This window comes from Microcebus murinus, chromosome 2 (assembly GCF_040939455.1).
Source record: "Microcebus murinus isolate Inina chromosome 2, M.murinus_Inina_mat1.0, whole genome shotgun sequence".
Taxonomy (NCBI): domain Eukaryota; kingdom Metazoa; phylum Chordata; class Mammalia; order Primates; family Cheirogaleidae; genus Microcebus; species Microcebus murinus.
Window position 1 is genome coordinate 20,306,437 of NC_134105.1, and position 22,733 is coordinate 20,329,169.

The following is a 22,733-nucleotide window of genomic DNA, read 5'->3' on the forward strand; positions in this document are numbered from 1 at the left end:
ATCATATAGTGAGTATTCTCTGTATGAACGACTTCCTTCTGTCAACTGCATGCTCGAGAGCCTCCGCCATATTGTGTGTGAATTCATTCTCATTGCTGTAGAGTCCACTGTGGGAATACACCACGTTTATTTATCCTACTTACTGTTGTTGGGCATTGGGGTTGTTTCCAGGTTTGGGCCATTTTGAATAATGCTGCAAGTAAAGTCCTTGTAGATGTTTTTCTCTTGGTAGAAATTACACATTTCTGATGGACATGTCAGGAGTAGATAGTCTAGCTTACAGGGTATGTGTTCATTTTTAGTAGATGCAGCCAGACAGTTTTCCAAAGTGGTTGTACCAATTTACACTCTTACTAGCTGTGGAGATGGATGGGTGGATAGTGGTATTGCTTTGTAAACCGTTTGTTTTAACACAGAACAGCTGAATTTTCATTGGTTATTATCTTGGTTTCTGCTTTTTCCTGTCTTAGGACTTTAGCTTCCCCACAATGTTTCATCAGGGTGTTTTCCCAAAGACCATTCCCTTCCTAGGCAAAATTTCTGTGCTTGCTGTTAGGAAAATACATTAAAACAAAACCAAAACCAAAATATGCTTGAAAGTATTTAGGTAAAATGTTAACGGTATTTATCCCTGGTTGATACCATGGTAGGTGTCATTAATTTTCTTTATGCTCATTTAAATTTTCTACATTGGACATACACAGTTTATGTCATTAGAAGTTTTTAGACAAGAAAATCTCTACCTGTGGTTCTGCTACCGTAATGCAATTGTTATTTTCATTTCTCTGGCAGTCGTCTATATTTTCTGAAAGCTACCCAGTTGGAACAAAATAGGAGCCTTCAGACGTTCTTCTCTATTGAATGCAACCTGCACAATAATGAAAATGCGAGCTATTCTTTTTGAGTACTCAGGAATAGGTTTAACTGTGTGAAATTACTTTGGGGCTTTTGTGCATCAATTCATTTAGTCCTGGTTAGAGAGGGGTTATATCATCCCCATTTCACAGATGAGGAAATTGAGGCTCAGGGAGGTTGAGTAGTCCAACTGAACCAGATAGGAAGTGGCAAGGCCAGAGTTTGCACCCAGGTATCTGGTGCCAAGCCCACTTTCCTGGCCCCCTGCCGCCTTTCTCTTGCAGTGCCTGGTGGAATTGCAGCCGAGTCCCTGACGTTCACTCCACTGGAGGACATGATCTTCCTCAAGTGGGAGGAGCCCCAGGAACCCAATGGCCTCATCATTCAGTATGAGGTGGGTGTGGGACCCTGTCACAGGGGGTGCCCGTGGTGGAAGCTGAGGGGATGGCCCTCTTTCCCTCTGGTGCAGTAGGGTGGAGAGGGATGTGCATGGAGAAGACAGGTGATTGTCACTGTTCCTTCAACTGTGGCCAGCGCCTGTGCCCTGTGGGTTATGGGGAAGGGAGTCCTGAAGGCAGGAGGGAGAGGCGAAGGTGTCCAGAAGCCTGGCCTGATGGATCTGTGGTCCCCTTTGCCCCCTGTGACATGGTGGGGGGGAGGCTGCTGGTCAGCGATGGCCTGCCCCATCCCGTGCCTGCCTGCCTGCCCATCCTGTCCCCAGATCAGCTACCAGAGCATCGAGTCGTCAGACCCGGCGGTGAACGTGCCGGGCCCACGACGTACCATCTCCAAGCTCCGAAACGAGACCTACCATGTCTTCTCCAGCCTGCACCCAGGCACCACCTACCTGTTCTCGGTGCGGGCCCGCACGAGCAAAGGCTTTGGCCAGGCGGCACTCACTGAGATCACCACCAACATCTCCGGTGAGCCCTGCAGGGGCATCTGGGGGTGGTTACAGAGGGCCCCTGCTGAGATCCATGTGCCATTTAGGGGTTGGAGTTGGGGGTCAGGGAGGATTAAGTCAGAGAGGTCAGGAGACTATGGCTAGTGGAATCAGAGGGTTGAGGTTGGGGTTGGTGCCCAAGGTCAGGGGCCAGCAAAGAGGGTGAAGGGGAAGAGATCTGAAGACACTGGTCAAGGAGGCTGGAGGCATGGCCTTCCTGATCCAGTGGCCAAGCTCCATGCTAATGTCCCTGTCCCCTATCCTCAGCTCCCAGCTTCGATTATGCCGACATGCCATCGCCCCTGGGCGAGTCTGAGAACACCATCACCGTATTGCTGAGGCCGGCACAGGGCCGTGGTGCACCCATCAGGTGGGAAATCCTGGATGGAGGGGCGGGAGGCCAGGGCCAGAGCCACCACCCAGGCCAGCTCATGCTTGTCCTCCCTCAGTCTCCCACGCAGGGGCTGTCTGGAAGGGGATGTCCTGTGGTCCTGGACAGGCAGGAAGCCAGTACTCCCCTCTGAGGCCATGGGTTTTGGATGGCGACTGTCATGAGGTCTCTGGATAGTGTCCAGCCCGGAGAGGGGACTGTCCAGGTCTCTGTAGGGGTCCTTCCCTTAGACACCTTGGAGATGAGAAACTGTGGGGGCCTTTCTTCTTCCCAGCTCTTTTCCTGGAGATACAGGATGGGCTTTCTAGAAGTCTAGGGCAGCTGGACAGATAGTGGCCAGGAGCTTGGCTTCTCTGCCACCTCCTCCCTAGAGGAAGTTGGGGCTGCTGATGGCTCGGTGGCTGCCTCTGCTGGGGAGGAGATGGCGTGTGTCTGTGTGGTGTGTGTGTATGTGCGATGTGAGCCGGGGTGTGTTTTGTGATAAAGACATGTGACATGTGTGTGATGTGGAGGTGTGCAAGAGGTGTGTGTGCGCAATATGAGTGTGGATGTATGTGAGAGCATGAAGGTGCTTGTACAAGTGTGTGCACCTACTGTTAGCCTGGTGCTGTGCTAGGGGGTTTACCTGCACGAAGTCATTTTATCCTTGTGGCGGCCCTGTGGAGTGGGTATTATTACCCTCATTTTACGCATCAGGAAACTGACTCAGAGGGCCTAAAGCGCCTGTCCCCAAGGGCACGGAGCTAGAAAGTGATAGAGCTGGGATTTGGAACCCAGGTCTGTCTGCAAAGCCTATACCTTTTGTAGAAGTCAGAGTGCTTTCCTGTCCCTCTGGTCTGCCTCTTCCTTCCACAAAGGTACACACACTGGCAGAGGGTGACAGCCTTTAGGTGGGAGGTGGGCGGGTCCTACTCAGGCCCTCAAGAAGGTGGTAGGTTGCCCAGGTGCCCTTGGCAGTTTCTCACCTCCCCATGCCCATTTCATCTCCTCCCCACCTCTGCCTTGTCTCCCCCATGTCTGCCACTGCAAATCCTGTCCTGGGCTAGTTCCCAGACCCTCAAGGGAGACGAGGAAAAAGTCAGGGCATATGCGGGGCATTTTGCATTTTGCTGGAGCCTCAGGTCCCTTGTGTGGCTGAATCTGGGAGAAGTTGGGACACTCTTCCTTCCTTGTCCTTGAGGGTCCTGTGAGCAGGACTGGTCAGGGTCCCTAGGGATGGTGATGACAAGGCTGAGTGGGGACGGGGGTGGGACATGGTGTGATCCTGGGCATGTCCCTTCACCTTCCTGAGCCTTGTTTCCATATTTGCATAATAGGGCCTTTTCCAGATTCAGATGTGCTTTGTTCATGGCTGACGTTCATTGTTATCTCCTGGTGGGATTTAGGGCTGGGAGAGGCCTGCCCTCAGCCTGGGGAAAGGGAGGCTGTGAGGGGCTTGCACTGGTGTCTATAATGGGCTAGTGACAGTGGGCTGGTGACCAACCTGAGATGATTCCCCGCAACTTGGAACCTCGCAAGGAACATCTAGAGAGCAAGGAAAAGGCATTTCGTCTTCCCAGAGAGAGGCTGTCAGTATGGGATGTCACACTGAGATGTGACTGAGGCTGTGACTGGAAATATTTAAATTTGTCAGCATTCACGTGTTTGCTCTTGGCTTTGTCCCACAGAGGATTTGGAGGAGCTCACAGCAAAAGCTCGTTCAGTAGAGTGATAAAATAAACAGAAACACAGACGTCGGGACTGGAGAACACAAATCAGTGGGGTAGTCAGCACCCGGAGACAGCAGGGCTCCATTTGCAGACTAGAGGCTGCCTCAGGGTTGAGAGGGTGCTAGACATGTAGTGTGACACGTGTCCTTCCTTGCTAAGTGACCATCTCTCCCGCTACAGGTCAGTTCCAGGAGCCCAGATGCCTAAGTGCTTAGCACAGGGCTCATCATCCGAGCTCAGTAAACTGAATGAATGAATGAATGGATCTGGTAACCTTGTAAGCTGCTGAGGCCAAAGGGAGTTGTGGAGTGGCTTCCGTTTCCCAGGTGTTGTGTCACAGGCAGGGGGACTCACTGAAGAGGCAGAGTGAGGCCTCCTGGTTTGGTTCCACTGAGCAGGGCCCACGATTCCCTCAGCCTTGGTTAGTACCAGGAATAGCAGCTGACTCCGGCTGCTTGCTAAACTTGCCCGTTCCTCAGGTCTGCCTCATGGAACAGTCCTGTGATCACTCCCATTTTATAGTGGAGGAAACTGAGGCCCAGGGAGGTTAAGTGACTTGCCCAGCTGGTAAGGGGCAGAGTGGAGATTAGTCCTCAGGTGGGCTCGACCCCAGCCCTTGCCGTCCTGTGACCTCCAGTGATCACTTGCACTCTCCCCTCCCTCCCAGTGTGTACCAGGTGATTGTGGAGGAGGAGCGTCCGAGGCGACTGCGGCGGGAGCCAGGTGGCCAGGACTGCTTCCCAGTGCCACTGACCTTCGAGGCGGCGCTGGCCCGAGGCCTGGTGCATTACTTCGGAGCTGAACTGGCGGCGAGCAGTCTGCCTGAGGCCATGCCCTTCACCGTGGGTGACAACCAGACCTATCGAGGCTTCTGGAACCCACCACTTGAGCCCAGGAAGGCCTACCTCATCTACTTCCAGGCAACAAGCCACCTGAAGGGGGTGAGGGACTGGCCAGGGTCGCGGTGGGGGTGTCTGGCGTGGGGGATGGCTGGCTGGGGACACCTTGGAGGCGCTCCCCACCCAGAGACGGGAGACCCCCCTAGGCCCTGCCCCTCCCATATCCCCGTCCTCCCATATCCTGACCCCTCCCACATGTCTGCCCTCCCATAGCCCAGCCCCCCATAACCCCTCCTTTTTACAACCCTGTCCTCCCACTGCCCTCTCCTTCTATAACCCAGCTCCTCCCACAGCCCCGCCCTCCCATAGCCCAGTCCCTCCCACAGCTCCACCCTCCTGTGGCCCTTCCACTGCCCCGCCCTCATCACTGCCCCGCCCTTCCACTGTGCCCCCTCCCCGTAGCCCTAGCTGCTTAAAGCCTCCACCTCCCTATGGCCCTACCCTCACACTGCCAGTCCCGCCCATGCCCCACCTTTTCTATAGCCCATCCCTCTCATAGCCCCGCCCTCCTGGCCGCAGGCTGTGTCCCAGCGAACACTACCCCCTTGCTGAGCCTTCTTTCCTAGGGTCCTCTCTACCTAGGCCCCCAGTCTAGTCCCTGCCCTTTCCTGAGGCCATACCTTCTGTCTCAGGTGCCTCTTCTCAGAGGAGCCCATCTCACGCCTCCCTTAGGCCCCGCCCTATACTCCAAGCTCCTCCCTCCTCTATCACCCCTTCCCTGGCTTCTCCCTAGCCTGACCTCCAGGCCTAGACCATGCCCTCACTTCGAGGCCCCGCTCTTTTCCCCTGGGTGGAGCCCGGCCCTCCTGCTGGGTGGGTGGGGGCCCTTAGCTATAGTCCCTACAAGACAAAGCCCTGATTCTGCTCAAGAATGGCTACCTTAAGTTCCTGCCCTGGGGAGGGGGAGATTGGGGCTTCTGCCGGGCTGAGACCCCATCTGTGCCTCCAGGAGACCCGGCTGAATTGCATCCGCATCGCCAGGAAAGGTAAGTCCCTCTGGATGTCCTTCAGCGGCAGATTTCTCACCTGCTCACCTCTGGGGAGGCAGAACCTGAGGTCCCAGGAGTGTGGGAGCACAGGAGGGCGGATGGGCAGGCCTGGTGTCAGGAAGGGCTTCCCATCTTGGCCCCATGAGCCCCACTTCTCAGGGGCTCCTTCTCCCAGGCTGGCAGCAGGGCCTGCCCTCCCGAGCCCTCCCTGAGGTCACAGAAGGGGCCTGGCAGAGGGACAGACCTGTGGAAGGAGCCCTTACAGTTGGGCCTAGGGGGTGCTGGTTACTGGGAACTGGTTCTGGGTTCTGTATCTGCCCCCTTTCCTGTGGTGGGAGAGAGAGGTGGGGACAGCATGGACCAGGGTGCAGGGATTGTCCCTGTTCCAGACAGGGAATGGGGTTGTTTTCCCATCCTGAGATGTCCTAGTCATACTGAGGTCCATAATTCTTTCTCCCTGTCATCTCTGAGGAAGGCAAGAGGGTGAGTCTGAAGGCCTAGGTGTTGTCCCTCCCCTTTCCCCTGAGTGCTGGGGAGGGTTTGATAAAGTGGAGAGGAGAGGGAGGCTGTTCCCAATGAGGAGCAGCTCAAGGGATGACTCTGATGTGGAAGTGCAGGAGCTACAGAGGGAGGAGGAGAGACGGCGAGGGGGCAGATCTGATGGGAAGGCAGCACCACGTGGGGGATGAGGGGTCGTTGTCTTTGTGCACGTGTGTTTGTGCAGCCCAGTTTGTTCCTTGGGGCATGGACTCCTGCAGAAGGGGCTCGTTGGTCCCTGTCTCCCCTCTGATCCTTTGCCCTGCTTTGTTCTCCCAGCTGCCTGCAAGGAAAGCAAGCGGCCCCTGGAGGTGTCCCAGAGGTCGGAGGAGATGGGGCTTATCCTGGGCATTTGTGCAGGGGGGCTTGCTGTCCTCATCCTGCTCCTGGGGGCCATCATTGTCATTATCCGCAAAGGGTGAGTGAGGCTGGTGCCCTGGCCCGCCAGTGGCTTCTGCCCCTTAGAAGCCTGGGGGGCACCGAGGCTTGGTGGGGGCTGGTAGGGTGGCCACCTAGCGGGTGTGTGGAGGTCTGCATCTGATCTTGGGCAGGGCCCCACCCTCTCTTGGGCTCAGTGTGCCCTGGACCCTGTTACTGTGGATCCCTGAGGAGCCCTCCTCGTCTTGTGACTGAAAGAAAGCCCCCTTCCTCTTCCTACTGTCCCTTAGACCTCAAAGGTCAGCCTTGTGTTTGCACGGGATGTGTTTTCTAGTGCATTTTATAGAGGGCAGCATGAATCCTAACACATTTTAGAACCCATGACTTAGAATCTTGCAGTTTCAGAAATCCAGAATTTGAAATTCTGAGAATCTCAGACTTTAGAATTGCAGAGGCTCAGAAGCCAAGAACATGACAGCTGCCAGGTAGGTCAAGGCCATCTAGTCTAGTGGTTTCCAAGTCTTTTTAAAGCAACAGAACCTGTCTTCGAAACACCAAAAAATTCTCCCCTGGGAGCCCAGCACATAGAGCAGATGACAGCTGGGCAGCAGCTCTGGTTGGAAGCAGGATGGGGGCTTCTGAGACCCCTCTGTTTGCCAGCCCACCCCACCTCATTCCCACCAGACAGCCTAGACACTGTGGTCCAAGCACTTTAACTAAGGGATAGGAATGCTGAGGCCCAGAGGAGTGCAGACCTGCCCAAGGTCACCCAGGGAGCCAGAGGCAGAGCCAGCTCCACCCCTCCCCACCTGGGCTTTGGCTTCTGGAGCCCCTGCTGCTGCCAGGCTGGGCACACATGGGTAGGCTGGCACTGGATCTCTGGGCTGCTGGGAGCAGATAAGTAGGATCCAGGAAGATGAGAATGAGCTGGCGAGGGCCACCTTGCCTGAGGCCAGGCACCAGCAGGAGAGAGAGACTAGGGGTGGGGTGTGCCCAGAGTAGGGGCTGTGGGGGGATGGCCTGTGCAGGGCATTAGGCATTAGATTTTTCCATTCCCTAGTCCCCGCACAGCTTTATCAGAGAATATTCTATTTTATCTTGTGTTTTAGAGATAGGTCTTGCTCTGTCACCCATGCCGGAGTGCAGTAGTGCAATTATGGTTCACTGTCGCCTCAGACTCCTGGGCTCAAGAGATTCTCCTGCCTCAGCCTCCCAGAGTAGGTGGGACTATAGGCACGTACCCCCACACCTGGATAATTTTTCTTATGTTTTGTAGAGATGGGATTTCTCTATGTTGCCCAGGCTGGTCTTGAACTCCTGGCCTCCAGAGATCCTCCTACCTGGGCCTCTCAAAGTGCTGGGATTTTAAACGTGAGCTACCTCATCCAGCTGAGAGAATATTTTAAACCATCATTTCATGAGTAATCACAATGTGTCAGGAGCTTTACACATATCAGCTATTATTACATTAGTTATTGAGTGCCTGCTGTGTGCCAGGCACTGTTCTAGCACTCAGGGTATGTCAGAAAAACATTTCCTTCTCGGGTCTTGACCCGTGAAACAGGTCTGACTCCCTTTTTACAGATGCAGAAATGGTAATGAAAACACCTTGCCATGTCTCTGTGTTGGTCAGTGGCGGGGTCTGATTTGAACCCAGGCCTGCCTACACATCTGAAAGGCCTCACTGAGTTGGGTGCACAGGTGGTGACACCGAAGTGTCAAGTGCCTGACTGCTCCCCAGCAGGGGGCCTGAGAGGTGACTCTAAGTGGGGTTGGGCTGGGGCTGAGCGTGGAGGGGCTATATAGCAGGGGTCAGATTTTAGGGGGTTTCAGGTAGTATTTGAGGTCCTAGAAGTCAACCCTCAAGGAGAGAGATGATAGGCAGAGTGGGGGTGTCACCCGCCCCTGCAGAGAGAGTGTTGGGCCCAGGAGAGGGTGGATCAGAAATGCTGTCAGGGCCTTGCTGGGAAACCCTGCCTTATGCAGTGGCTACTCCATAAACCCAGGCTATCCCAGGTGCCTCTAGGCGCCTCCCAGCCCGTCCCCTTGTGCCCACTTACTTCCTCTAAAAGCCACTCAGCCCTACTATAGCACCTCACTGATCCCTCTGCATCCTACCTTGGCCTCACGGCCCCTGTGCCCGCAGGGCTTTCCCAGTCTGCATTGTGGGTAGGACGGGCAGCTCTGGCAGGGACGGGTGTTCAGATCAACTTGGGGTGTGATCGTAACGGGCCCTGTTGGAGGCAGGAGGAGGTGGGGGGCGTGGGAAACAGTCAGGGGACAGCTGGGAGGAGGTTTCAGATTCTCCATCCTGTCCTGCCCATGGGGCCAGTCAGACTGGATGCAGCTGCCCTAGCTGAATTGCGGCGCCCAGAAGGAAGGCTGGTGACCCCAGGCCAGGTCCCCTGGTTCTGCTTCCAGAGGCCCCCGAGTCCCACCTTTCTCCTTAGCAGCATTTTCTTCTCCCTCACTTTTTTGTGTACTCACTGGTAGCGCATTGCTCGGTGTTTGTCTTCCCGACTGCATTAAGAGCTCCATGAAGTTCTGTCTTGTGGGCTGTATGTCCCCATGGTCTAGCCCAGTAGGGTCTGGTTCCCCAGCTCACCAGGAGTGGGGATGCAGGGGAGCACATGGCTTCCTGATGCTTAAACCTCAAGGCAGTCCCTGTGGGGGACTATTAACCTCACTCTCTTAGAGGAGGAAATGGAAGCTTATGGAGGTGAAGTTCTGTCATTTATTTTCAGTCCTTTATTGATTATTCAATTCAAAGAAATATTTATTGAGGGATTATAATGTGCTGGGCCCTGGGGATCTAGTGGGGAAAAAAGAAGAATCCTGTCTTCTTGTGCTCCTCTTATAGCTAGTGGGGAGCCTGGCATCAAATTAGAAAAAGCACAAATAGATGAGATAATTACAGATTGTGAAAAGAACAAGGTGGGGGTGCAGAGAGAACACAGGAGACATGATGTAGTTGGCAATTGTGGGAGAGTGGTCAGGGAAGGCCCTTTTGAAGTCGTAACATTTCGGCTGGGACCAGAAGAATGCCATACCTTCAGCCAGCCCCATGCCCCTTTGGGGCCTTTGCCACCAGCTCCATGATCCTGGACCCTCTTCTTTCTCCCTGGGATGGAGATGTGCTGTGTGACTTTGAGCCAATCTCCTGCCCTTGCTGGGCCTCAGTCCCTACTCTCCTCCCCTGGATCTGCAGGGTTTCCTGTGGAAGGCCATTTGCTGGGGTCCCGGCTGATGGGGTGATACGGGGGCAAGTCAGTGGAGGACCCTGGAGTGTGCCTGGATGAGGCCTCAGGATGGAGCACAAAGGAGGTTCAGGGGCCGGGGACAGGGACAGGCACCCAGAGGCCTAAGGCCTGCTCTGGACTCCACCACGGACTCCCCATGACTCATCTTCTCCTCTGTGAAATGGGAATCAGACCTGCTCTGTACTGTGGGCTTTGTGGTAACATGGGGCTCTTCACCTAAGCTGTGCTTCGGGCGCCCCGTGAGGGGGTGACCCGGCTGCTTTAGTGGACCCCACAGCCAGGTGGGCAAGGGCGGGCCCTCGGTTTGCCCAGGGCATCTGGCTGGAGTCCTTTCCACCCTGCCCCCTCCCTGTCCCCAGCCACTCTTTCTCTCCCAGGTGGAGGTGGATGCGAAGGGCTGTCACAGGGGCCTGCAGGGACCGAGGGTGGGCTTGTCTGCAGGAATGAGAGCAGTTACCGTTGAGTGTGTGAGTGTGTATGTGCGGATGTCTATGAGTGTGTTTTTTTGAATATATGTCTGTGTGAGTGCGTGTCAGTGTGTCTGAATGTGTGGATGAGTGTGTCTGCACGTGTGATGTCTGCATTTGTGTTTCCCTGTGTATGGGCGTATGTGTGTATGTATCTATACGTGTATCTGTTTAGGTGTGAGTGTGTCTGTGTGTATATTTCTTTTTTTTTTATTTTTTTTATTTTTTTATTTTTTTTTTTTAACATAGCTGTGTGTATATTTCTTTCTGTGTATGCATGTGTGTATGAGTGTGTGTGAAAGCTCTGTGTACCCCCAGGCCCTTTTCCCACCTCCTCCTCACTCCAGCAGCAGGCTCAGGGAAGGTTCTGGAAGGGCCTTTGGTCCTGGTCTTCAACATCTGAGCCTGGCTGGCCCTTGGGAACAAGAAGGCCCTCCTGACCTGTCCAGTCCCTGGCCAGCCCCTCCCCAGCACGGGAGGCACCCAGGCCCTGCCCTGCTGGCTGGGCACTGCCCTCAGCCTGGCCCTGTGGCCCAGGACCACAGACACACTTGCTGTTCTCTCTTTGCACGCTGCCAGGAGAGACCACTATGCCTACTCCTACTACCCGTAAGTAGCTCCCCGTGGCTCTCGCCCTCTCTGGCTGGGCTTGGGCTCATGCACCTGGCCTGGCCTCGTGTCAGCCACATTGTCCACAGCCACTGTGGCCTCTGACTCTCCCTCCTGCTCTGTGTCTGCTCTGCGTCTTCTTCCCTGAGTTGTGGTCACAAGTGCTGGTCCTGTAGTCAGAGTCATGGGTCACAGCTGGTTCTGCTGAGCCTTCCTGGGAGGCCATGTCACCTCCTGGAGCCTCGGTGTCACCTCCACCACTGGGTCAGCCCCTTCTGTCCTTGTATTGTTCCTGGTGGTCAGAAGGACAGCCCGACCTCAGCCCAAACCCATGTCCAGGACCATGCTCACGTGGGTTCCCTCTGGAGTCCTCGCCATTGTACACGTGTGTGCATGGGGGTGGGGCCAACCTGTGCCACACTGGCAGCTCCGCCCACAGTGTGGACACCGCTTCGGTCCCCACGAGCCACTTCTCCAGCCCCAGCTCTGCAGACCCAGCACTTCCTGGGCACTTCCTCTAGGCCAAGCCCTGTGCTCAATTCTTGACACAGAATTCTCACAGCGGCCCTGAGCAGCAGGATATCATCACTGTCACTTTCCTGATGGGGAAACTGAGGCTCAGAGAGGTCGAAGGACTTGTCAGAGGTCTCCTGGGGTTACAACCCAGGCCCTCTGGCTGACTCCACAACCTGCATCGCTACTTTGTCTTCTGTCTCTGTCTTCTACTCTGCAGGCCTTCCAGAGCATTCCTCCCAAACCTGTGCTTGTTTCCCCTCCCTTGCAGAGCAGGCCCAGATGGCACCTGGCCAGCCAGGAGGACAGTGGGTCTCACCTCCTGCCCCCCTCCCCCCCACCTGCCACTCACACTGTTGTTTCCCAACATGAGCTTTTCCAGCAACTAAATACCCATCCACTCCGCTGGGCCTCCCGCTCGCTCGGCGTTTGCAGGGATTGCTGACGAGGCGCTTCTCCCTGCTGCTGCTCGTGCAGTTGATTTTTATGCGGTTTCTTTCTTTCTTTCTTTTTTTTTTTTAGAGACAAGATTTCATTCTGCTGGCCAGGCTGGAGTGCAGTGGCGTTATCACAACTCACTGTAATCTTGAACTGGGCTCTAGTGATCCTCTTGCCTCAGTCTCTCAAGTGGCTGGGACTACAGGCATGTGCCACCACACCCAGCTCATCTTTTATTTTTAAACATTTTTTGTAGAGATGGAGTGTTGCTATGTTGCCCAGGCTGGTTTTGAATTCCTGGCCTCAAGTGATCCTCCTGGCCTCCCAAAGTGTTAGGATTACAGGCGTGAGCCACCGCACCCAGACTGTGGTTAATTTTTGAAACTAAATGCAGAACTTTTCAAAGGGTCTGTGTTGAATTCCATCTGTTTAATCTCCCGTGGAGATGAGCCGGATGCCGGCAGAGTGCTGGGTGTCCCCCTGGGTTCTGTCTCCTGCGGATCCGGCGGGTTGGTTTTCGTGGTTCTTCTCCAAGTGGGCCGGGAGTCGCGGGCAGGAGCAGAGCCCTGTGGCACACGCTGGGGACTGCCCGCCGGCCAGCGTCCGCTCACTGGGGGTCCTCCCGGGGCCCCATGTTCAGCCAGCCTGGCCGGCTGCCTTGCGTCCTGGCCCTGTCTGTCTGCCCTGCGGTTGCTGTGTCTGTCCCTCCCTCCCTCTCTGTCCCCTTCCCCACGTCCTCTCTGTCCTTGTCACTGTCCCTTCTCTCTCTGCTCCTCCTCCTGCCCTGTGTCCTCCTAAGTCTCTGCCCTCTGCCAGGTGGTCACGGTCACAGCCACAGCGGCTCCTCCTCACCTGCCCCCAAAGCGGTCTGTGGCTCCGCCCGGCCACGGTGACGGCGATGCCCACGGCCGGCGGGGCTGGAGGGGGAGGCTGGCCTGCCGTGTCCCTCTGCGCACAGCAGCAGCGGTCCCGGTGTGGACACAGCTGCCTTCTGAGCACAGGAGGGACATCCTGGTCCAGGACAGGCTGACTGGGAAAATCCTTTCTTCGGCTTCCTTGTCTCCACAGATGGTCACTGCCCTGAGCACTCACAATCTAGAAGTCCTTCCTCAGGTCCTCCCACATCCTGCGTGCTGTAGGGTGGGGCAGGGGAACCGCTCTCTCCTCAGAGCCTTCCTCATGATTGGCCCCTTGGGCTGTTCTCCCCCTTGGCAGGGGTCCCGAGTCGTTCCCCTTTGCCTGTTTCTGGCCGTTGGTCATGAAGCCGTCCCTGCCTCCCCACCTCCTTTGCTCCCTCCTCTTCCTCCAGGTTCCTCCAAAGCCACTAACTTCTATCCTCATCCGGAAGCTGGGCCTGGAGGGAGGGGTGCCTCTCAGTCTGTGCCCTGCAGCTTTCAGCAGCAGGATGGACTGGTGGGCAGTGGCGGGTAGTGGACCTGTGGTAATCTCTCTACAGGTCTATGGTGGTCCATGGTGGGATCATCCTAGGGGGTTCTGGGAGTAAGAGGAAGCCAGGTTGGTGTTCACGCTGTGCCTGGAGGAAAGCTCCCGAGCACGGGCTGAGCACTTGCCTGACCCTCGGCCGTGAAGGAGGAGTGTATCCCTCCCTCCTGCAGGAGAAATAGGAGTCCCCAGGACGGGTCTCTAGTGAGAACAGGGGGAGGAGGGGGGAGGTGGGGACGTGCTGGGGCCGGGGCTGGGCCAGCCGCCTGCCTGATGCAGTGGTGGTGACTGTCTGCTGTGACACCAAATCAGGCCCAGAGTGACTTTCTTCCCATTCTGAGCCCACGGGGCCAGTGAGAGTCCCAGCCAGAGGCCACTGCTGCTCTGTCCTTGGTGCTCCGCCCAGGTCCCCAGGACAGGGACCCTGCCAGCCCTTTGGGGGAGGCAGCAGCTCCCCGGGTTGCTGAGTGGAGGATGGCGGCAGAGCCCCCTCAGCACCCAGAGACGCTTCCAGACAGCTGCAGCTCCTGGCCTCAAGGCCCCTGGCTGCTGGGCCTCCCCCACCCTGGGTGCTGTCCAGCCCCGCGCAGTGCCCGCGTCCCCTGTCCACGCCCTCTGCAGGAAGCCGGTGAACATGGCCAAGGCCACCGTCAACTACCGCCAGGAGAAGACCCACATGATGAGCGCCGTGGACCGGAGCTTCACGGACCAGAGCACCCTGCAGGAGGACGAGCGGCTGGGCCTGTCCTTCATGGACACCCACGGCTACAGCTCCCGGGGTGAGTGCCGGCCCTCCCGCCCTTCCTCGGGGCCCTGGGGCTCCCCACCTGGGCTGACAGGGTCGAGCCTCTCTGGGGCCCCCACATGACATGGGTTCTGTAACACCCCTAGTGAAAAGTTAAGCATCTATTGTGCTCCGGCTGGGTGCACTGGCACAGGGCGTGCAGAGGAGGCGCAGGTGTGTGTTGTGTTGTGCGCTGGAGGAGCTTGCAAGGAATTCTGCTGACACACGAGGGATGCAAGACGCACCGTGCCGGTTGTCAAGGAGGAGGAGGAGAGTGCTGCTGTGTGAACTGAGGGACCACAGCAGCCTCGCCCTTTATTGAGCACCTGCTGTGTGAGAGGCGGGGTCCAGTGGCCGAGACTGAGCGATATAGGGTCACACAGACCTGGGCTTGCCTGGCAGATCCCCTTCTTAGCTGTGCGACCCGGGGCAAGTTGCTTGACCTCTCTGGATGTCTGTTTCCTCATGTATAAAATGGGAATAAAGATCACCTCTGCTAGTAGGACTGGTGCGAAAGACCAGTGTGTTGTGCCTGTAGCCACAGAACATGGTGAATCAGCTGTTAGGTGCTAGGAGTGTGTCATAATTGCTTCATCCCACATCTTTTTATTCCATTTAGTGTTGATTTGTATAAAAGAAAATATGTAATGTTTATGAAAGTCATGAAGTCATGATAATATAACAAGCACTAGTGAACTGAACTGGGGAATTAGAACATTATCTCAGTGCTTCTCCTTCGCTACATCCCTGCCTCCCTCTTAGTATGTAAATATTCCTCTGAAATTTGTGTTTATAATTTTCTTGTCTTTTTGGGGGTAATTTTACCCTGTGTGCATATGTCCCCAAATAATGCATCATATAGTTTTGCTCATTTTCAGGCTTTATAAAAATGAAATCACACTCTACTTTTCAACTCAACATCATGTTCCTAATATTTACCCATGTGGATGTTTTGCTATAGTTCATTTATTTTCTCTGATGTGTAGTTTTCCATTCTATGAGTATATCACAGTTTAGTTCTCCATTCTGCCATCCGTGGACATACGATTGGTTTCTGGTTTTCTTGTTATCACAAATGAGGCTGCTGTGAATATTCTTATGTGGATCTCTAGATGCACCTGCATAGGAGGTTCTAGAAATAGACTTGCTTGATTATGGAGTACGTGCGTATTCGACTTAATAAGACAGTGCCAAGTTGCTTTCCAAAGTGGCTTTGCCTGTTTTCACTTGTAGCAGCACTGTGTCAGACTTTCTGTTGCTCTATAGCAAGATCGAAATTTGCCAGCCTTCTTTGCTGCTGCCAGACTAGTTTGTAGAAAATGGTAATTCTCTATAGTCTTAATTTGCATTTCTTTGATTACTAATGAGGTTGAACACATTTTCAAGTCATTATTGGCCATTCAGGTCTCTTTTTCCACGAAATGCCTGTTCATGTCTTTCACCTAATTTTCTATTGGGTTTTCTGTTCCTTTCTTAGTGGTTTTTTGGAGTTCTTTATATATTTAGGATAATAATCACTTGTCACTTATGAATTGCAAATATCTTCCCTCCATTTATGGCTCATTTTCCCAGGCTATTTATAGGATCTTTGGATGAGCAGAAGGCTTTTATTTTAACGGAGTTAAATTCATCCGTCTTTTCTTCCTTTGTGATTTCTACTTTTTGTGTTTTCTTAAAGAATTTCTTCCCTACCCAAGGTCATAAAGTATTTTTTTTACCTTTTTCTAAAGCTTTTAATATTTTACATTACATATTTAAATCTTTATTCACCTGGAATCGATTTTTGTGTGTGGTATGAATGAAAGGTTTTGTTTTCTCCCTAGGAGTAACTGACTGTCCCAGCATCGTTTGTTATAGTTCATGCTTCCACTACGGATTTGTGGTGCCACCCTTGTCATATGTCACATTTCCACATGTATGTGGATTGTTTTTGGCTCCCTGTTCTTTCTTTCTTCAATTTGTTGATTCCTGTGCTGCTCACTGTCTAATTATGGTAGCTATCTCAGTCCAAAACATTAAGTACTCCCAGCTTTGTTCTTCACTGAGGATGTCTTGGCTATTTTTTTTAATTCTCTTTCTTACAAATATTAGAATTATCTTTTCACAAGTTTCTTGAAACAGTTTTCTGGATGGATTTGTATTGAATGTATAGATTAATTTGGGGAGAATTGATATCTTATTAAATTGTCTTTCTATCCATGAACATGACATATACCGTGTTTCTCCGAAAATAAGACAGGGTCTTATATTTATTTTTCCTCAAGAAGACACCCTAGGGCTTATTTTCAGGGGATGTGTTATTTTCCCCTCAAAGCCTCAGCTTGCAGCGCACACAGGATGGCCGGAACCTGACAGGGGGAGCTGACCTTGTTGGTGGGGCTGCCCGCACCTTTCCGGTCACCTCTGGGATAGTAGCTGTCACGATGGGGGCAGATGAGAAGGGCTGCTTGTCTTCTTTACCATTCTTCTACAAAATGCATGGGTTGTGCAGATATGCTGCGTAGCCATGCCCATCACTAGGTCTTATTTTCGGGGTAGGGCTTATATTGTGCAAATGCTTAGAAATCTTGCTAGGGCTTATTTTATGGGTAGGTCTTATTTTTGGGGAAACACGGTATTACCCCATTTATTTAGGTCTTAAATGTCTTTCAGTAATTTTCTCCATAAAATCTTGTCAATCTTTTTGTTAACTATATCCCCAGGTCCTTTATTTTTGACATCTATTACAAATGGTACATTTATCACATGTTATATTTCTGTTTCTTATATAGAGAAATGCAGTTGATTTTTTGTATATGTATTAATCTTATATTCATATTCCTTGATCAACTTTTTTATTCCAATTTGTTTTGTAGAATCTTTCAGATTTTCTGAATAGAGTCAAAGGATCTCTGAATACCAAAAGTTATTTCTTCTTTTCCATTTTTTATTCTTTTTCCCCATGTTTTTCTGCATAGCACTGGTTGGGACTGCCAGTACTTTATTGAATAGAGTGGCTATAGCAGGAATTCTTGTCTTGTTTTCCTGACTTTATAAGAAATGCTTCTAACATTTAAACATGAGAATGAAATTTGCTGTGGGTTTTTGATAGAAATATTTTATCAGGTTAACAAAGTACCCTTTAGTTTTTATTATCGTTTGCTAAGGGGTTTTATTTTAAATGGGCATTAAACTTACCAAATGGGTTTTTTTTCTGCAGTTATTGTGATGATTATATTTTTTCCTTTTGTCTGTTAATAGGATGAGTGACATTTTTAGATTTTTTAATGTAAAAATTACCCTTAAATTTCTGGAATAAATTCATCTTCATCATGATGTATTATATTTTTTTATGTATTGTTATATTCAGTGTACTTACTGTTCAGGATTTTAAAACTGTCTTCCTGAGTGGTGTTGGCCTGTAATTTTTCTATTTTGTACTATCCCTGTGTAGTTTCTGGTATCAAGATTCCTATTAATCTTCTAAAATGCACTGGGGTCTCTTCTCTTTGTTCCTTATCATGGAAGATTACAAAAGATTTGATTAGATTACTCCTTGAGAGGTTGGTAGAATTTACTTGTAAAACAATCTTCTTTTTCTGTCATTTTCTTTATAGAATGATTTTAAACTTCTAATTCAACTTATTTAAAGGAGCAAATGGCTCTTTAGGCTTTCTATTTTTTTTTAAGTCACTTTTGGTAAGTTATGTCTATCTAGGAATTTGTTTATTTCATTTAAGTTTTCAAATTCATTTACACGCACTTATTAAGCATGTTCTCTTTGTGATCTCCCTCATTGAAATTCCACCATTTTATACCATTGTACTCTCCTTGTTAGCTGTTATCAACCCTGCATCTTACAAATGAGGAAACAGGCTCAGAGAGGGTAAGTCACTTGTCCAGGTCAAACAGCCCAGGTCAAACAGCCAGACAGTCGCAGAACCAGGATTTAACTGCAAGCCTTTCTGCATTGCAGACTGCTATTTCTGCTGCATCATGCTGGCCCTTGAGGGATGGGTAGGATTTGGACAGCAGAGATGGGAAGGAAGGGCTTGCGTGGACGAGGAGCAGCATGTGCGGATGCGTGGCGGTTAGGAAAGTGGGGAGAGATCTGATGGGACTGAGTCCTCCAGGGGGTGGGGGACAGTGGGCGGTGAGGGTGGTGTGGGCGAGTGCCTTTGCTGCTGAGTCCTGTTGAGACATAGAGGCAGGAAACATGGGCTCTGCTCCCAGGAAACTCACTGACTAGTTGGGCATCAAGACTGACCCAGGGAAGAAGGGACAAGGCTCATTGCCACGTGGATGTTGGGGACAATCAGGGTTGTCAGAGTTTTGAGAAGATACACCCTTGGGCCGGGGAGGTCAGCCGTTTGTGAGATGGGTGGGATTTGACTGATGGTGAAGAGGGAGGGCCACTGGGCATGGGCAGTGGTGTGACAGCTGGAAGGTCGAGGTGTGTCCAGGAGACTTGGTCTGAGTACCTGCTCGCTCTTTCTCTACACTCCACTCGCTAGTCTAGCGTCCACTTCCTTCTTTTCTTTTCCAAACAGTGGAGGCCAGATTTTTGTGGTTTAGAATGGAAAGACATGTTCATTTGGATGCATCCTTCATATGCAAATTTTAAATTAGGGACTTATCGCACTGGGTAAATGGTGGCAGGCTGGTGTGAAGAAGCCAGCTGAGACTTTCCCAAGTGTTGGCACAAGCCCCTGTTGGCTCTGAGATCCTGACTATGAAAACCCTTGGGTCCATCTGGAGCTATTGACCCCCGTGGGTGCCGGTGGATTCTGGCCAAATGGTTTGTCAAATAAGAACCAGGTTCCTCCATCTTCACAAATGCCCCTTTATCAGGGAGGAGGAGGCAGAGAAAAGCAAGGTGGACGACAGGGTCCCAGAGTCAGGTGAATTCAAGCCTGGGTTTGAATCCTAGTGCTGTCATTTCATGAGCAAGTAACTTAACCCTTCTGGGCCTCAGTTTCCTCATTTGCTCAAGGGGGATAATAATAGTGCCCACGTCATAGGGATATTGTAGGGATTGAATGACGTAAGGATCATTTCCGGCGTATGAGCGCACTCAATATGTTAGATGGAATTACTGTTATTACAGGCTGGGTTTCTTTAGGCAAGTTATTTGTTAATTGCAAACAGTGAAGGGAAAGTTTGGGGTGCTGCCAAATTGTATCACTGGGGGCCTGTCTTCATCTGAGGGTGGCAGGGATCAGGGAAAGTGCCCATCCCCGAGGGCATGAGGATTCTTATTCCAGATAAGGAAACTGAGACCCAGAGAGGTCAAGGAACTTGAGTCAAAATTCGAATTCAAGTTTCTCTGACTCTGAACCCAGTGTTCTTTTCTGTGGGCCTCAGCGCCCCCCATGAAACATCAGCTGTCTAGTGGTTGCTCGCAGGTGTCCCACTGTCATTATGGAGCTGGGAAGAGCCCAGGAGGAGGCCTGCGTGGAGGTTCTCACCCTCCTTCCTCCCTGCCTCTCAGGGGCTGCTGGCTGTGGACAAGCTTGTCCCTGGAGGCAGCAGGTGGGTTGGAAATGTGACTCAAATCCCACAGGGGAATTCACGGGCAAGGAGAGCAGGGCCCAGTCTTCTCTGGGCCCAGGAAATGGAGGGTATCATCTTGCCCTCTTCTTGTGGTCTTATTTGTGGAGCATTGTGAGTTGTTCTTGGGCTCAGCTATGGGCTGACCAGGTTGGCTCTGGCTTCCCAGCAAGATCTCAATCAGGTGAAATTTTCTGCTGCCATTGTGAGCTACTTGCACGCCTACTTGTGGGGTGGTGTCAGGGCTGCCAACCCTACAGGATCCCTGGGATGAACTGTTAGATTCCCCACCACCCTCATTGCTCCTTTTCCCACCCCGACAGCTCTCTGTTGGCCCAGTTTCCACAAAGAACACTGGGGCTCCTCTGAGTTCTCTGAGTCTGCAGAAACCTTTCTGGGAAACTTTGCACTTGTCTTGTGTGTGTGTAGTGGATGTTCCTTAGAATTGTCTTTTCAAGCTGCCCCTTAGGTCCTAGACCCAAGATCGCACAGTAGCAAAGGACCAAGACTCTTGTCAGCCAGTTGCGCTGGCTTTCTGGGACTCAAGTGTTCTTCCCTTTCCTGGAAAGGACTAATAATGTCAACAGCTGCCACCTGTAGGTTCTCACTACGTGCCAGGCACTGGGATGGGTGCTTTATACACATTATCATATTTATATTCTACATCATCATATTGGATAGTAACAGTTTACTTTCATTTGACATGTGAAGAAGTTTGGAGAGAGTAAGTAACGTCCCCAAGGTCGTGAGCATAGCTGGGATTCGATCTGAGGTCTGCCTGACTCCAGAGCTCCTTCCTCAGTCTCCACATTACATTGCGTTTCCCTGAGGATGTTTCATGAAATAAACAAAAAAAGCCCTCCATGGTGAAAGATGACTGTGAAATGTTGCTGTTTCTCCTCGTGGAGAATTAAAATGCACATGAACATGTTGAAAGCCTCAGGAGATTTTATAGGGAAGATACCTATTTATTTTTTTTAAACTTTAATTTCACAGACTACTTTAGAACATAGAATTCCTCCTCATCCTCTTTTTCTTCTTTTTAATGGAATTCCACTTAATCATCTTGTATACCTAGTATTTTTTATAATAGACTATGGTGACCATTACATTAGGCCAGTCTCCTCTCTTCGGACCTCAGTTTCCCCATCTGTGAGATTAAGGGCTTGGGCATCTGGCCACGATGCCATAGCTGGTACTTGGCAGGCCTTTCAGCTGTAAGCAACCAGAAATCTGGATAAAATACATGATACAATTGCTTTCAGACATTAAAGGCAGGCAGCTCAGGACTGTGATTGCGGAGAACAGAGAAGCAAATGAGGTGAGCTCTGACTTTCTACCTGGAGGCCATTTTCAAACCATGGGACAGGAAGGTGGAACCCATGCAGAATGGGGCAGTCTCCCTGATTTGAATAGAATTTGGGGACATTGAGCTCATCATGGGTTGTGTCCTGGGGAGCCTGCGTTCACTCTGCCGGCCAGTCATGGAGTAGGAATTACAGGCCAGGCACCCCTTGAGGAGCGTCATTTTGGCTGAGACCTGAAGGATGAGCATGGTTCACCAGGCATAAAGGGTAGGGGGCAGGAAGGGTTTTGGAGGCAGAGGGAACAGCATGTGTGAAGGCACAGAGAAGGGAGGGGTCAGGCATCTGGGCCCCACTGAGACACCCCCCCCCACCAGTCCCTGCTAGCTCAGATCTGGGCAGAGAAGGGCTGTGAAAAATGCGGAGGGCTGGGCTTGAATAGCCCCTGCAGCCTCCCCAGGACAGGAGGAGGGAACTGAGCACAGTCACAGTGGACTGTGTATATGATGGTGGTACCCATAAAATTATAAGGGAGCTGAAAAACTCCTATTGCCTAGTGACGTCATAGTTGTCACAGTGGTGTAGCACGAGGCTTTACTCACATGTTTGTGGTGATGCAGTGTAAACATAACTACTGGGTTGTTGTCATATGAAAGTCTACAGCATGTACAATTATGTATGGTATAATACATAATACTTGATAATTACTGTTACCAGTTTGTATATTTCCTACACTATACTTTTTATCATCATTTTAGAGTGTACAACTACTTACAAAAAAACAAGTTAACTGTCAAACACCCTCAGGCAGCTCCTTCAAGAGGTATTGTAGAAGAAGGCAGTCCATGTTATTGCTCCTGTAGACCTCCTAGTGGGATGGGGTGGAAGACAGTGATATTGATGATCTTGACCCTGTGTAGTCCCCAGGCTAAAGTGTGTGTTTGTGTCTTAGTTTTCAATACAAAAGTTTAAAGAGTAAAAAAAAATTTAAAAAAATTAAAAAATGAAAAATAGAAAAAAGCATATAGAATAAGGATATAAAGAAAGAAAATATTTTTGTACAGCTGTATAATGTGTGTGTTTTAAGCTAAGTGTTATGACAAGAGTCAAAAAGTTAAAAAAATTAGGCCAGGCATGGTGGCTCACGCCTGTAATCCTAGCACTCTGGGAGGCCGAGGTGGGCGGATTGCTGGAGGTCAGGAGTTCGAAACCAGCCTGAGCAAGAGTGAGACTTCATCTCTATTATAAAAATAGAAAGAAATTAATTGGCCAACTAATATATATAGAAAAAATTAGCCTGGCATGGTGGCACATGCCTGTAGTCCCAGCTACTTGGGAGGCTGAGGCAGCAGCATTGCTTGAGCGCAGGAGTTTGAGGTTGCTGTGAGCTAGGCTGACGCCACAGCACTCACTCTAGCCTGGGTAACAAAGCGAGACTCTGTCTCAAAAAAAAAAAAAAGTTAAAAAAATTGAAAACTTTATAAAGTAAATTAGTTACAGTAAGCTAAGGTAAATTTATTATAGAAGGAAGACACATAAATTTTTTAATAGATTCAGTGTAGCCTAAGTGCACAGTGTTTTAAAGTCTATAGGAGGGTACTGTGACTTCCTAGAACATTCACATTCACTCACTCACTTTCTCACCAGAGTAACTTCTAGTCCTGCGAGCTCCATTCCCGGGAAGT

At 51.2% G+C, this 22,733-nt stretch overlaps 1 protein-coding gene across 4 annotated transcripts in view; it reads left to right on the forward strand.

Annotated features, from left to right (window-relative positions):
• Positions 1-22,733, forward strand: part of PTPRU (protein tyrosine phosphatase receptor type U) — an 84,331-nt gene that overhangs the window by 38,852 nt on the left and 22,746 nt on the right. For 2 of the 4 annotated variants that reach the window (XM_012750775.2, XM_012750776.2), the window contains exons 9-16: positions 1,140-1,249; positions 1,577-1,778; positions 2,066-2,168; positions 4,566-4,839; positions 5,747-5,783; positions 6,603-6,741; positions 11,008-11,037; positions 14,053-14,210. In XM_012750775.2, coding sequence (XP_012606229.2) covers positions 1,140-1,249; positions 1,577-1,778; positions 2,066-2,168; positions 4,566-4,839; positions 5,747-5,783; positions 6,603-6,741; positions 11,008-11,037; positions 14,053-14,210 — 1,053 coding nt within the window. The remainder of the gene's footprint in view (positions 1-1,139; positions 1,250-1,576; positions 1,779-2,065; positions 2,169-4,565; positions 4,840-5,746; positions 5,784-6,602; positions 6,742-11,007; positions 11,038-14,052; positions 14,211-22,733) is intronic. The other 2 variants (XM_012750778.2, XM_012750780.2) reach the window with 1 other exon arrangement.